This window comes from Taudactylus pleione, unplaced genomic scaffold (assembly GCF_031769625.1).
Source record: "Taudactylus pleione unplaced genomic scaffold, aTauple2 ptg000398l, whole genome shotgun sequence".
NCBI classification, from domain to species: Eukaryota; Metazoa; Chordata; class Amphibia; order Anura; family Myobatrachidae; genus Taudactylus; species Taudactylus pleione.
In genome coordinates, this window is record NW_028284800.1 from 8,113,924 (window position 1) to 8,128,872 (window position 14,949).

Below are 14,949 nucleotides of genomic sequence, written 5' to 3' on the forward strand. Positions count from 1 at the left end.
CAACATAACAAACAACTGAATCGCCCCCTAAGGATTACATTACTTATTATCTGGTCAAACATGCAGCTTATCCGCATCAGTTTGCTATGTAAAAATAAAAATAGGCAGATGCATAAGGTTCATGGTTTCAAACGTCTTATGCCCTAATATTTACATGGCAAAATTTCCCCTTAAAATACACTAAGAGAGCTGAAAATGTCACTGTGTTTTTCTCTCTCTCTAATGAAACTAGCAGAACAGCAGGGGCTCCCTAACTGGGACAACAGCAGTTGTCGCATCAACACCCTTGGGCAGCGCGCAGTGCACATTCAAACTTCTCTAGGCTGTAAGCCCATAGAAGCACTGGATGCAGGCCAGGTGCTAGTGCAGCCAGAATTGCAGGGGACATGGAGGATGGGGGGATACTCTTGCAAATAATTATTTCATTTTAAAACTCTTGCTTGCATTTTATTTCAAAAGAGATCTCTGATGTTATTAAAAATGAACAAAGATAAAAAATAATAGTAGGGACAACCAATTGGAGATCCAGTACTGATTGGCCAAATCCATATGGGATTGCCTTATATGTATTGATACAAAAGAAATTCATTATAATAATATTGATACACTCTCAATATGCGTCACTGCGCATACACAGTAGACAGCTGCTGCTCTGCGAGAGAAGACACCAAGAAGTTCTTGCTATTAGGACAGTCCCAAACAGATGCATGAGGTGGATAGGAAAAACATTTGGGTGGTTGGTAAAGAGATCTATATGATATAGATATATATATCCCGATGTATCGTTCGAAACAAATTATTATTATTTATTTTTTTTTTAAAACTAAAACACACAACCAAAATATCAATGGGTTGAAAATATCGGCTATCGATGCGTATCCATATGGGGGGTATGCACTTAGCGATATACAAACGAGAGCACAATTGCGACATTGCAATCGTGCTGTCGTGTGTATAGCTAGTGATGTGCCTAGACTGAACGTTCACTCGTTCAGTCCCGGCACATCCCTCATCCCCGCACATGCAGAACCTGACAAGATCATCGGGTTGACCTGCATGTACGGGCGATGTCAGAAGTGACCCGCAGGCAAGCGCATCGCGGGTCGCTTCCGTTCAAAACATGCCCGATGCATGCACGATTTGCAAGCGATAGCACGATAACAATGTCGTTATCGTGCAATCGCTTGTTTAAATCGCTAAGTGGATACCTTATTTTAGACCAGGGCATCCTCGGGACACATTATTAGTGCATGTTTTCCAGGTCTCCTCACACAATAACGTGAAATAATCACCGGTGGATCTTTTAAAAAATATCAGTCAGTAATGAATACAACTGTGCTCCTGCAGGGAGATATGGAAAACCTGCACTGTTAAGTGTATCCCGAGGACTGGATTTGAAAAACTCTGCCCTACACCAGAAAAAAAATAAACTATCTACTGCTCAATCTATTCCACTTGATATAAAATAAAAATACAGTGATTTGCCCTTTAATAAAAAAAAATAGGAGTCCCTAGCTAAATTGCTCTCAAAAAGTGTATACATCAATTTTACAAAGACTAATATAACTAAACAACACACAAGAAAAGAACCACCAGTGCTTATAAAAATAATAAAATTCATAAAAATATATTGTAACAATTACAAAAGTATGGTCTAATAATCAATTGTATACTTAAAAGTGTAAATGTGTAACAGAGGATAGATGAATGTGGACACATCTGTATATGCGGTTTCCACAATAGGTTACTTGGAAAATGGAAAAGTCCACATCAGGTCTGTGCCCAGATCAAAACCTTTCTCTAACAGCAATTATAGCCAGCCAAAGATTATTATCATTGCCCATGAAGCTTACATATCATGGCTAAAGAATTTCTTTTTTTCTCATTTTAGCTCAGATAGGAACAATCACATCAATTACACAATGTTCTAAATATCAACATACAAAATTTCAAGAACATTAAAAAGCATATAGATGAGGAATTTAATGGTGCATACACACGGTCATACAGCACCACGATCAGATAACAATCATTATCTGATCGTCCTACATGTGTTGGATGATCTTTATCGAGCATCCAACACATGCATTAAGCCCCTAACGACTCGCACGACCCAGGCTAACCTAGTCGATATCGACCAGGTTGGCCTGCATGCACGGGCGACGGTCGTCATCGACCATTCGTGCCCGCGAACCGACAATCATTTGCAGGGGATAGGACCTGTACGATTTTAACTATATGATAGTTATCGTTAAAATCATGCAGCTTATCTGACCGTGTGCACGGGCCATAAGGTTCAAATTCACACATGGACATATTGCAAACGTACTTTTACAATAGGTCTGACAACATTAAAATATAATCAATAGAACAAATAACTGCACAACACACATTTCTGAAACAAAGAGTTGACACATTATACACACGCACATTATGCAAATACACACAATTAAACGCAACGCAAGGGGGCCAATTGCTGTTTCAATGGTGTTGAATCGCCGCCCACTTCACAGCTTAATCTCGTCTGAGACTCGTGGATTTTTGTACACAGCCCTGTAGAACTGATAACAAAAATCAGAGAATCCGGCGATACCGTAAGTGTGGCATATAGCAGCCACTACATTGCGTCTCATTGGATTTGCCCTTTGTGGGAGGGTGGGTGTGTGTGTATAAACAGCACCTCAAATATATATTTTATTACATTTATACCCCTTTTCCACTAGTTTGCCGGGTCGCACCCGGGATGATGTTAATGCGCCCATCCCGGTAGCGACCCGGCTGAGACTCGTCAGACAGGCAGCCCGACCTGGCACTAATGCCGGGTCGATGACGTTATCGGCGTCACGTGATGAGCCGTCGATTGGAGATGATCCGGTTGTGTTGGGTTTAGATTTAATCAAGCAGAGAACACCTGCAACGCTAATTCTGATGACTGCGCAGATATCCATCAGTTTATCCTCTTGTATTTCAGTAGCACAATTTTTTTAAAATTCTATTCAACACAGTTCATGATCAGCTATAATATAACATTTACCTGTCGTGATCTTGGTCTGCCAGGAGAAAACTTTCTTTTGGTGATAGCTGGCTTACCCATTCCGATTTTCGGAGCTACAGATATATAGGTGGTTGGGAAGCCATTTGCTGTGCTAAAACTATGTGCCGGAGTTTGACTCTGAAATATGTCATTAGCAGAATGGAAGTCGATGGAAACTGCTGGTGAGGAAGACACACTGGTCTTACTGGTATCGACAGAGGTGGCTGGGGAATCCATTCCGTAAGGAGACTTCAGAGTTTTGTCCCCAAAAGGTGAGCTAGTTTCTGTAGAAGTCTCACTGTTGGGAGTTGCTTCCTTGTGCTGGAAATCGCAGATGTCGGTAACAAGCGAATCATCCTGTTTTGTTGAAATGTGTTCGTGACCCCTTGTTAAATCAAAGTGCTCGTCTAGCTTTGCACAAGTGTCATCTGTGAGCTCAGACTTGGAAGGCGATTTACAAGAATCCTCCAGGGCACGTGAAATAGTCTGAGGCTCACTTGTGCCCTCCGTGGGACTTGGAGTTTCCTGTTGCTGATTTGCTTCTTCATGAAGACACTGCGGTGACATTGTCCTCTCACTTGCAGCCTTACCCACCGTCCCAGCTGGTACCGTGTGCACCATGTCTGGGTGAGACACGTCCATACTGTCTGCTTCCACAAGACACGAAACCTCACTTTCCACATCTGCTTTCTCATTCTGTTCTGGGGTCTCTGTTCAAAGAATGATATTTAAGAAAATGATTAATTATCCTGCACCCATTGTTAGGGGTTTATAACAGCTACTTAATACAGAAAGACCATCCCCAAACTTAAACTGTATTCATCAATGTTAAATTTGGATAAAAACAACGCTCACTAACATTTTCTCTCTCTCGTCTGCTTTTCTGAAGCTGGAATTTCTAAAACTACAAAAAAAAAAAAAAATAATAACAATAAAAAAAAAAAAAATGAGCCAGGGTTCGCTGCTGCACCCCATCTACAACATTTAACTAATTTGGAAAATGCTAATGTTGATTGTCGCGAAGTGCCTTAGTCCGACCGTCTTGGAGGCACTTCACAGACACTGCGCGGAATTAAACGCCAAACCTGGGAAAAATACGATACAGTAGATGTGATCAAGTACATGGACCCCAATATGCTAAATAAAGGGCAAAATTAAAGACTAAGTTAATAAAGAAAATATGTCATAAAAAGTGTACAAATAAAAGATTAAAATACCTTCATCAGGACATATTACTGCTGCTTCTGGAACAATATCGTTGTGATTAAGTGCTTCATCTTGAAATGTAGTTTTTCCACCTGTATCTACTTGAATCTCATCTGTGCAAACTGAAATAAAAGGCAGTTAATTGACATAAGTAACACATAATACTGTGTTTAATATATATATATATATATCTCTATCTATCATATATATATATATATACATACAAATATATATCTCTATCTATCTATTATATATATATATATATATATATATATATATATCTTTACACTTACGGACATGCCGAGCTGCCCCCAAGCTCTCCTGCCTCTGTGAATTGAATAGATGCTGGGCACATGCACTTGGCATCTATTCACCGGCGGTGACCGCTGTACAATCATTGTTTTAGCGGGGTGCCACCAAAAGGCCAGGGCACATTGTGCCCTTTTGAAATCAAGAAGGGCGCGACACCCCGCTAAAACAGCCTAGTGGGACCACTATTATGTATGTGTGTGTATGTATATATATATATATATATATATATATGTAGCAAACACCCTGACAAAGGGGCCACAGAGCTCCGAAACGTTGGACTTTTTGTAACACCATTTAATATATTTTGTTGAATATCAGTCTCCGAGTGCCGCAGTTTTTTGTTTAGATTTAATTCAGAGCTGCAGCAAAAGCAAAAAGGGTAACATTTCACATGTCACTGTATATATCTATGTACAAACTGATGACAGCATTACACACATTCTCACTAGTGAATAGCAACTATTATATTCTGTAATGATGCATGAGACACATCTCCTCGATCTTTTGAACCATCAATACAAAACAAGTTGTTATGGATGAAACGGTTAAAGAGAACACCAATGCATAGTTTATTTCAAATACATTTGTGAGAAGCAGATGTTTATATGAACCATTCAAGTGTAAGTTTAATGAACCCAGTAACACTAAAATGTCTAATTGGGATCCGAAAGCTAATAGCTACAAGTGTTTATAGAAGGTAAGTGTCCCTTTACCAAAACCATATTCAATTCCAAAAAGTTTCTAAATATCTTCCAAATAGATTTGTGAAAGCAGGACGACTTGTGTACACAAAAATAAAACTTGCAGTAAATGGTCTTTTGTTGCGACTAGAGCTTAATGAACTTTAAATAGGGTCTCACAATAGAGAAGGTAAAAACAAAATATAGCGTTTTAACTACAAATCTAGTGAAGGAATCAGAAATGCATATTGCACACATCCATCTAGCCTACTTCACTCCTGGAGAGCAAAACGGAAACTCAGACATACGGTGATAAAAATATAGCGTGGGTCATAGCAATATATTCACATTGTCCTCTGTAATCACAATATACCATGAACAGGTCTGCAACAGAATACTTACTGGGGCCAGCTTCTGTAACCTCCATTTCTGTACATTCTTCCCCTGTGTCGTTCTCCATTTCTAGTTGCTTACACAATATGCAGATATAGTCGTCTTTTAATTGATCATCTAAATAATCTTGACATTTTTCACAGTCTAAATGTATCCACCTTGAGAAACAGAACACCACAATATCAACAGAGTGAATAAAACATTATCTTATAGGTTACATTTCAATGTCTGCCTTTGCTACCGCCTAAAGGTTGTGGCGGTTTGTGAATATTTTAAACTTAAGTCCAAGGTGATAACATCCCCCTCACTGATTGCAAAAACAGAAGACAAAAATTTTAAGATATTTAAAAAATATAGATGGCATAGGACATGGATCCTCTATCCAAGCCTCACTGTTTCATAACCATGTAACTGATCTACTCAAATGGATTATGCCACTTGTGCATAATGGTGTACTGAGACCTTGGGATTAGAAAAAAATGGCTAAGGATGTCTTACGGACATCTTCAAAGCTTTTAATGTCCCGAATTCAATACGCAATTTATGATTTTTAAACGGGATAAGGTGGCAGGTATGCATTACATACATGTAGCATTTAATGTGAAACTAAACAAATATACACTCATTTGAGCAAATTACAGCAGCAACACTACTGGATATGGGATACAAATATCAGATGGCGCTGTCTGAAAAGCTGCTGGTTCAAGGAGGATGTCACTCTCCTGACTAATACAAAACCACAAAAAAATGATTGAAAGAACCTGTGCTAAATCTTATATATACCAAATGGTTAAGTCTTAATCTATTGATCACATTCCCAAATCACAATAAATGTTAGAACAATAATGCTGGTGTGAAAATATCTATATTCCTTGATCAATATCAAAGATAACTCCACAATTTTCAAAAAATTAATTAATATAACATGGATATTAATAGTAAGTAGATAGATGTATAGGCTCGACTGACGGTAAAAAATGTATTAATTTAATATGCATGTCTTAACATACCAATAAAAAACACAATAGTGCACAGATAGTACAATAAAACAATCACAAGAAAAGAAAAAAGTAGTTATAAAAATCAATAGAAGTCATAAATGCAGAGATGAGAGTCTCAGTCCCAAGGCCCGATGTTAGTAATCAATGATAATCCTCAAAATGGAGTCCGGAATAATGTCCAGCTAAATGTTAATAGTTACCAACTGGATAGAAGCATAGGTCCTGACGAGTAGGTAGTACGGCCACAGATGGTGAGGAACCTGAAGGACCGTAGTTGGAGAAATAAATAGGCCGGTCCGGAATCCACAAGCCGTATTGAGGTTGTCAATCGTTAGATAAAGGCCACATGCGATGGAGAGCTAGACGCGTTTCCCTGCGGTAGACCCGCAGCTTCCTCAATAGCATTTCCTCTTAGATAGAAATCATGGGTTTAAATACCCTTCTCTTAATGAGCAATGTGCAGCAGGTGTGTTAAAAATGATTAACCCGTCAGTCAAGCCATATACAAAGATCTATGAGTCTCCTTTTTATAACGGAGATTAACACATACATTTCTTTACTCAAATCATTATATTGCTTAAGTTAAGAGATAGTATACATACTTTTTCTCTGTTATACATAGCGGTAATCAGTCACGTGATCCAAGTCTACAAAGACCACGTGTCCCAATCCCACCTATCAAAAAAGTCTCCGCGTCATACATACATCACGTGACATAAACAAACTCAGTCACGTGTGTAGAGAAGCGCTATTGGCATATAAGTATTTCGTGATAATGAGCACGTGACTCCGCATCATTCATCATGTGACATAAATAAGTTCAGCTAAGTGTATGGGTTGGCGTTATTAGCATATCGTCACGTCTTATGTAACAAAGAGCACGTGACCCTATTTATCAGATAATGTGAAGTTTAATAGTCACATGATAATTATATCTCCTTAATAAATTTCATTCTGCTCAATATATAGTATATTTAGTATATTTTGGACACTAGATGATATGTCCCAATGGTAAATTCATATAATTCAAATCACTCTGGGAAACACTTAATAAAAATGACATCCCATTGCATAGTGGGCTAAATTCTATTAATAGTCACATGATGTAAACATATAAATATAAATATAGAGGACCGGCATATTCCCTTAAGTTATAATGTAACGTAACAAAATACTGGATCCTACAACATGACAATATAGAGATACCAAAACTGGATAAGATTAATTACGGATCATCAGTCCAATCCAATAAATGTATATCTATACACAGAGGCACTAATGGGGGCATTCGGTTCTGGGTAAACTGATCCTTATACGAATTATCATCCAGCTCTCCCTAAATAGATGTATGTAAACTATTGAAAAGAGATGAGTACGATAGGAGAGACCAAATGTAGTGGCCCATGGAGGTAAATGTAGTGGAGAGAACCAAAGAATGAATCATGATGGAGCAACATAGGTGATGGGGACCCGATCTACCTATCCAGATTCCTCATGATTAGAAAAGAATTAAGTTCGGCCGCTTCATTCAGGTCCTCTGGATGTAGAGAGTTGGTTTTGAACATCCAGAAAACCTCTTGACGGCAAAGTTTCTTAAATCTATCTCCACCCCTTTGGGTCACCTTGATCTGTTCAAGACCTACAATTGTCAATGATTCTGGATTGCTATTATGCACCTTCAGATAATGTAGAGAGTTGCCAGTTGGTAACTATTAACATTTAGCTGGACATTATTCCGGACTCCATTTTGAGGATTATCATTGATTACTAACATCGGGCCTTGGGACTGAGACTCTCATCTCTGCATTTATGACTTCTATTGATTTTTATTTATTTTTATAACTACTTTTTTCTTTTCTTGTGATTGTTTTATTGTACTATCTGTGCACTATTGTGTATTTTATTGGCATGTTAAGACATGCATATTAAATTAATACATTTTTTACCATCAGTCGAGCCTATACATTTATCTACTTACTATTAATATCCATGTTATATTAATTAATTTTTTGAAAATTGAGGAGTTATCTTTGATATTGATCAAGGAATATAGATATTTTCACACCAGCATTATTGTTCTAACATTTATTGTGATTTGGGAATGTGATCAATAGATTAAGACTTAACCATTTGGTATATATAAGATTTAGCGCAGGTTCTTTCATTCATTTTTTTACTACTGGTTATGGACTACACAAGCTCTCTGAAATACTGTACAGACAGTGTACACCCTATGCCTTCTGAATAATGGCCCACAATTCCCTAATATTCACCGATGATGGAACCCTGCCGTTGATGGCACATTGAAATTGTTGCAAGTGAAAATCCAAATTTCGTGTTAATTTCAGATGGAGTGACCAATCTCTCTGGCACATACATTGGGTAAAATAAGTATTGAACAGATTAACATTTTTCTCAGTAAATATATTTGTAATGGGGCTATTGTAATGAAATTTTCAACAAATGTCAGCAACAACCCATGCAATCCACACATGCAAAGAAATCAAACCATAGATGCCCATATATTAAGTTATGTGTAATAATGCAAAATTACACAAGGAAAAAGTATTGAACATGAAGAAAGGGAGGTGCAAAAAGCCATGGAAAGCCAAGACACCAGCTGAAATCTATCAGTAATTAGAAAGCAATCCTGCCCCTTGTCAGTGCAAATTAATATAAGCTGGTTCAGTCCCAACTGATGCCCTATAAAAAGGTGTCTCATTACCAAGGTGTCACACAAGAAACATTTCATGATGTGTAAAAGCAAAGAGCTCTCTCAAGTCCTTCACAACCTTATTGTTGCAAAACATACGGATGGCATTGTTTTAAGAAGGATTTCTAAACTTCTGAATGTTTCAGTGAGCACTATTGGGGCCATAATCCAGAACTAGAAAGAACATCATTTCACCATAAACCAGCCACAGACCAGGTGCGCCTCGCAAGATTTCTGACAGAGGAGTGAAAAGAATTATCAGAAAAGCTGTCCAAGAGACCAGGACCACTTGTGGAGAGCTTCAGAAAGACCTGGAATTAGCAGCAACAATTATTTAAAAGAAAAGAAGTAATGCACTCAACCCCCATGGCCTGTATGCACGCTCACCACGCAAAACTCCATTGCTGAAGATAAAGGATGTTGAAGCTCGATTAAAGTTTGCTGCACAACATTTGGACAAGCCTGTGAAATACTGCGAGAATATAGTCTGGTCAGGTGAGACCAAAATTTTACTCTTTGGATTCCATAATACACACCATGTTTGGAGGAGAAATGGCACTGCACATATCCCCAAAATCACCATACCAACAGTGAAGTTATAAGTGGGAACACCATGGTGTGGGGCTGTTTTTCAGCATATGGTACAGGTATACTTCATTTTATTTAAGGAAGGATGAATGGAAAAATGTACCAAGACATTCTTGATAAAAATCTGCTGCCATCTACAAGGATGCTGCAGATGAAACAAGGGTGGACATTTCAGCAAGACAATGATCCCAAACACACAGCCAAGGACACTCTCAATTGGTTTCAGAAAAAAGAAAATAATGCTGCAAGAATGGCCCAGCCAATCGCCTGACTTGAATCCAATTGAAAATCTATGGAAAGAACTAAAGATCAGCGTTCATAGTAGATTGTGTGGAAGAATGGGCCAAATCACACCTGAGCAATGCATGCGACTAGTTTCTCCATACAGGAGGCGTCTTGAAGCTGTCATTACCAACAAAGGCTTTTGTACGAAGTATTAAATAAATTTCAGTAAGTGTGTTCAATATTTTTTCCCTGTGTCATTTCACATTATTACACATAACTTATGTACATCTATGGTTTGATTTCTTTGTATGTGTGGCTTGCATGGGTTGTTGCTGATATTTGGTGAACATTTAATTACAATAGCCCCATTCAGGGTTGGAGTAAGGCTTGTGGGGGCCCCAGGGCAATTCAGCTGTGGGGGCCCACTTCAAGCCACATAGAGCTGAGCCTACCCCCCCCCCCCCCCATTCAAAAACCCCACACAAAGACACCACTCACACATACACATAAACCATATACACACACTAACACATACAGTCTGGTCCATAAATATTGGGACATTGACAGAATTTTCATATTTTGTCCTCTATTCACCACCACAATGGCTTTGAAATGAAACAAACAAGATGTGCTTTAACTGCAGACTTTCAGATTTAATTTGAGGGTAATTACATCCAAATCAGGTGAACGGTGTAGAATTTACAACGGTTTCTATATGTGCCTCCCACTTTTTAAGGAGCCAAAAGTAATGGGACAAACTAAACAATCGTAAATCTAACCTTTTTAATACTTTGTTGCAAATCCTTTGCAGGCATTTACAGCCTGAAGTCTGGAACGCATAGACATCACCAGACGCTGGGTTTCATCCCTGGTGATGCTCTGCCAGGCCTCTACTGCAAATGTCTTCAGTTCCTGCTTGTTCTTGGGGCATTTTCCCTTCAGTTTTGTCTTCATCAAGTGAAATGCATGCTCAATCGGATTCAGGTCAGGGGATTGACTTGGCCATTGCATAACATTCCACTTTGTAGCCTTAAAAAACTCTTTGTTTGCTCTTGCAGTATGCTTCGGGTCATTGTTCATCTGCACTGTGAAGCGCCGTCCAATGAGTTCTGAAGTATTTGACTGAATATGAGCATATAATATTGCCCGAAACACTTCAGAATTCATTCTGCTGCTTTTGTCAGCAGCCACATCATCAATAAATACAAGGGAACCAGTTCCATTGGCAGCCATACATGCCCACGCAATGACACTACCACCACGCTTCACTGATGAGGTGGTATGTTTTGGATCATGAGCAGTTCCTTTCCTTCTCTTCCCATCACTCTGGTACAAGTTGATCTTTGTCTCATCTGTCCATAGGATGTTGTTCCAGAACTGTAATGGCTTTTTTAGATGTTGTTTGGCAAACTCTAATCTGGTATTCCTGTTTTTGTGGCTCACCAATGGTTTGCATCTTGTGGTGAACAGTCTATATTCACTCTTGTGAAGTCTTCTCTTGATTGTTGACTTTGACACATATACATCTACCTCCTGGAGAGTGTTCTTGATTTGGCCAACTGTTGTGAAGGGGTTTTTCTTCACCAGGGAAATAATTCTTTTGTCATCCACCACAGTTGTTTTCCGTGGTCTTCCGGGTCTTTTGGTGTTACTGAGCTCTCCGATGCGTACTTTCTTTTTAAGAATGTTCCAAACAGTTGATTTGGCCACACCTAATGTTTTTGCTATCTCTCTGATGGGTTTGTTTTGATTTTTCAGCCTAATGATGGCTTGCTTCACTGATAGTGACAGCTCTTTGGATCTCATATTGAGAGTTGATAGCAACTGATTCCAAATGCAAATGTCACACCTAGAATCAACTCCAGACCTTTTACCAGCTTAATTGATAATGAAATAACGAGGGAATAGCTCACACCTGTCCATGAAATAGCTTTTGAGTTGATAGTCCCATTACTTTTGGTCCCTTAAAAAGTGGGAGGCACATATTGAAACTGTTGTAATTCCTACACCGTTCACCCGATTTGGAAGTAATTACCCTCAAATTAAATCTGAAAGTCTGCAGTTAAAGCACATCTTGTTTGTTTCATTTCAAAACCATTGTGGTGGTGAATAGAGGCCAAAATCTGAAAATACTGTCAATGTCCCAATATTTATGGACCTGACTGTACATACACAGTATGCACACCAACACGTGCACAATATCTCATACATACATACACACACAAAACCGTACACTTAATCAGCAGCAGGTTGCAAAAGGACCCGGCAGGCACCTCCTCAATTAGTTAGGCTCTGCCCCCCGCAATTAATGACGCGACTCGCAGGGATATGGGGGCGGGGCTTGCCGTATTGGCAGGGGCCGTTGGGATATAAAGTCACAGTAAAGCTGGCCCTTTCTCTCTCCCTTAAGACAACTGATGCAGCAGCACTAACTGTGCTGCTGTATGCAGCCTGTCAAACAGCACGGCTCCAGAGCCTCTAGCCGGGAACAGGTGCCGCTGGGAACCTCTTCTCGGCAGCGTCACATTGACCCTGTGTGGGGGTCCCTCTGTGTGTGGGGGCCCAGGGACGACCGCCCCTGTCGCCCCCCCCCCCTTAATCCGGCCCTGGCCCCATTACAAATATATTTACTGAGAAAAATGTTGAAGTGTTCAATACTTATTTTACCCGCTGTATTAATCCTCATTCAAAGTTGTTTAAATAGTAGCACACTGCCATCTTCACTGCAAATTATACGAAAATAGATTGCAAAGGTATCTGCCGATAAATAGTACTTCATTTGCTGAAGATACCATTTAATGCGGGAAAGTGGTGGCATGCACTGGGAATGAATACAGCTGTCTAAATTGTTCTGGCTCATGAGTCTATGGGGTATACTTATTGAAATGCGGGTTTTTGGAAGTGGAGTTGTTGCCCATAGCAACCAATCAGATTGTAGCAGTTATCTACTAGAAGATGCTAAAGGTTCAGTAGAATCTGATTGGTTGCTATGGGCAACACTTCCACTTCTATAAACCCGCACTTTAGTAGATATACCCCTATGAGTGTTTGTTGAGGGAATATTCTAGGCTTTTCCAAGGTGTTTGTAAGGCAGCTGTAACACTTTATGGTAATGGCTAATTTATTTTAAACAGAAACAAAATGGAATCATCGGCAAGAAAGACACCAGAAGAAGTTTTAAAGTGAACAAGTTCAGACTGTACACAAACTGGCTGTGGACACATTCTAAATGCTTGCATGCATTATACCAGTATAGAGTTCTACATATGTTATTCAACAAAGAATGTTACCTTTTGCACATCTGACAGTGCAACATGTCTTTCTGCAAATCTGGCTGGAGGGGCTTATCACAAAGCGGGCAAGGTAAGCTGGTTTGCTGTTGGAAACAGTTGTCACATATCAAACAGTTCAGATACCACTGACGACTGGTCCGTGCACCACATTCTGCACATATTCTGCAGTTCTGCCAAGGAGAAAGGATGGCTCAGTCAAATATCCTTTTAGTATTAGACAGTAGGAAAAATTAATTATAAATAGCTTTTTATGACTTTCATATTAACTTGAATAATTTATTTAAAAAAAACTTTTTCATTTTATTATACTGATGCCTATCTTAAGAGTACATTTTATAGATTGTAAAGTAGCTATACCGAATAGTTTTTTTTACTTCTTCTTTAAATAGCAAGTTTATTAACCTTTAAGCATCCATCGGATAATGATGTGTACAGCTAAGAGAAATTACTAATTCATTTTCTAAATCTCTCTGGATGGCATAGAATGATGACCGTCAATCTTTCTCACTTTCTCTCAACACTGAGAATGTCATGTTATGTCAGTGAAAGTGGGAGAGGATTTTACAGGACACAGAAAATACAGAGCTCAAAGGGGTGCTCCAAAGGTTCTCTGCTCATTACAACATATGCCATGTGACTGTGGTTGCCATGGCAGTCAGAGGACATTGTGCAGAACTATAAGCCTGAAGAAACAAACCAAGGAAAATGATGATTACCAAGCTTCTTCTAGCCTGCCAGTGAAATACGTTTAAAAAATAAAAATAAATTCTTCATGGGACTGCTGCGTCAACATAAAACCAAAACCACAAAAATGACAAACTTCGATTCATACATTCAGTGACTTGTGATGTAAAGATTTTCTGTCCAACCATCCAATTAGTTGATTGGTTGGAATGAAAATCTGGTAAGGTATGAAAGCAAATGACAATCAGCAATTTGCTCCCAAACGCCGGAAATGGGCAAAAACTGTTGTTTGAACAAATTGTTTAGAACAAACATTTAATAAACTTATCTGACGACCATTTTCATCTGTTTTATGGCATTTAGGAGCAAATTGCTGATCATTTACTTTCATACGTTACCAGATTTTCATTCCAAACAATCAGTTGGATGGTTGGACAGAAAATCTTTACGTGTGTACCCAGCCTAAGACTGACACAGAAAGCAACTTCAGAATGATTTTCTGGACAAGTATACTCCTACAAACATTCATTATTCAGCCATGTCTATAGGGTTTAAATTTGCTTTAAATGGTGTACTTTATTTATTCCTTGAAATAAAAACTTTGCTCATAACTTATACACAGTTAAATCCATCTCAAGATTAGAGAACTGTACACATATAAGAAACTCACCTTACACTTCCAACCATTTGCTGGTACAGAGTCCATAACGGGCTGCAGACAAAAAGTATGGTAACCTTTATCACAGGTATCACAGACCAGCATCTTGTTATCATCTCCAGACTGTCTAAAAAAAGAAAATCGGCCAAAGGGAAGTTTAAT

At 38.8% G+C, this 14,949-nt stretch overlaps 1 protein-coding gene across 1 annotated transcript in view; it reads right to left on the minus strand.

The window, feature by feature from the left end:
- LOC148506700 (histone-lysine N-methyltransferase 2C-like) overlaps positions 1-14,949 on the minus strand; it is a 151,959-nt gene that overhangs the window by 90,739 nt on the left and 46,271 nt on the right. Inside the window, exons 5-9 of the mRNA XM_088446453.1 lie at positions 14,800-14,914; positions 13,443-13,615; positions 5,635-5,783; positions 4,252-4,362; positions 3,035-3,744 (exon numbers count right to left, since the gene is read on the minus strand). Of these exons, the coding sequence (XP_088302579.1) occupies positions 3,035-3,744; positions 4,252-4,362; positions 5,635-5,783; positions 13,443-13,615; positions 14,800-14,914 (1,258 nt within the window). The remainder of the gene's footprint in view (positions 1-3,034; positions 3,745-4,251; positions 4,363-5,634; positions 5,784-13,442; positions 13,616-14,799; positions 14,915-14,949) is intronic.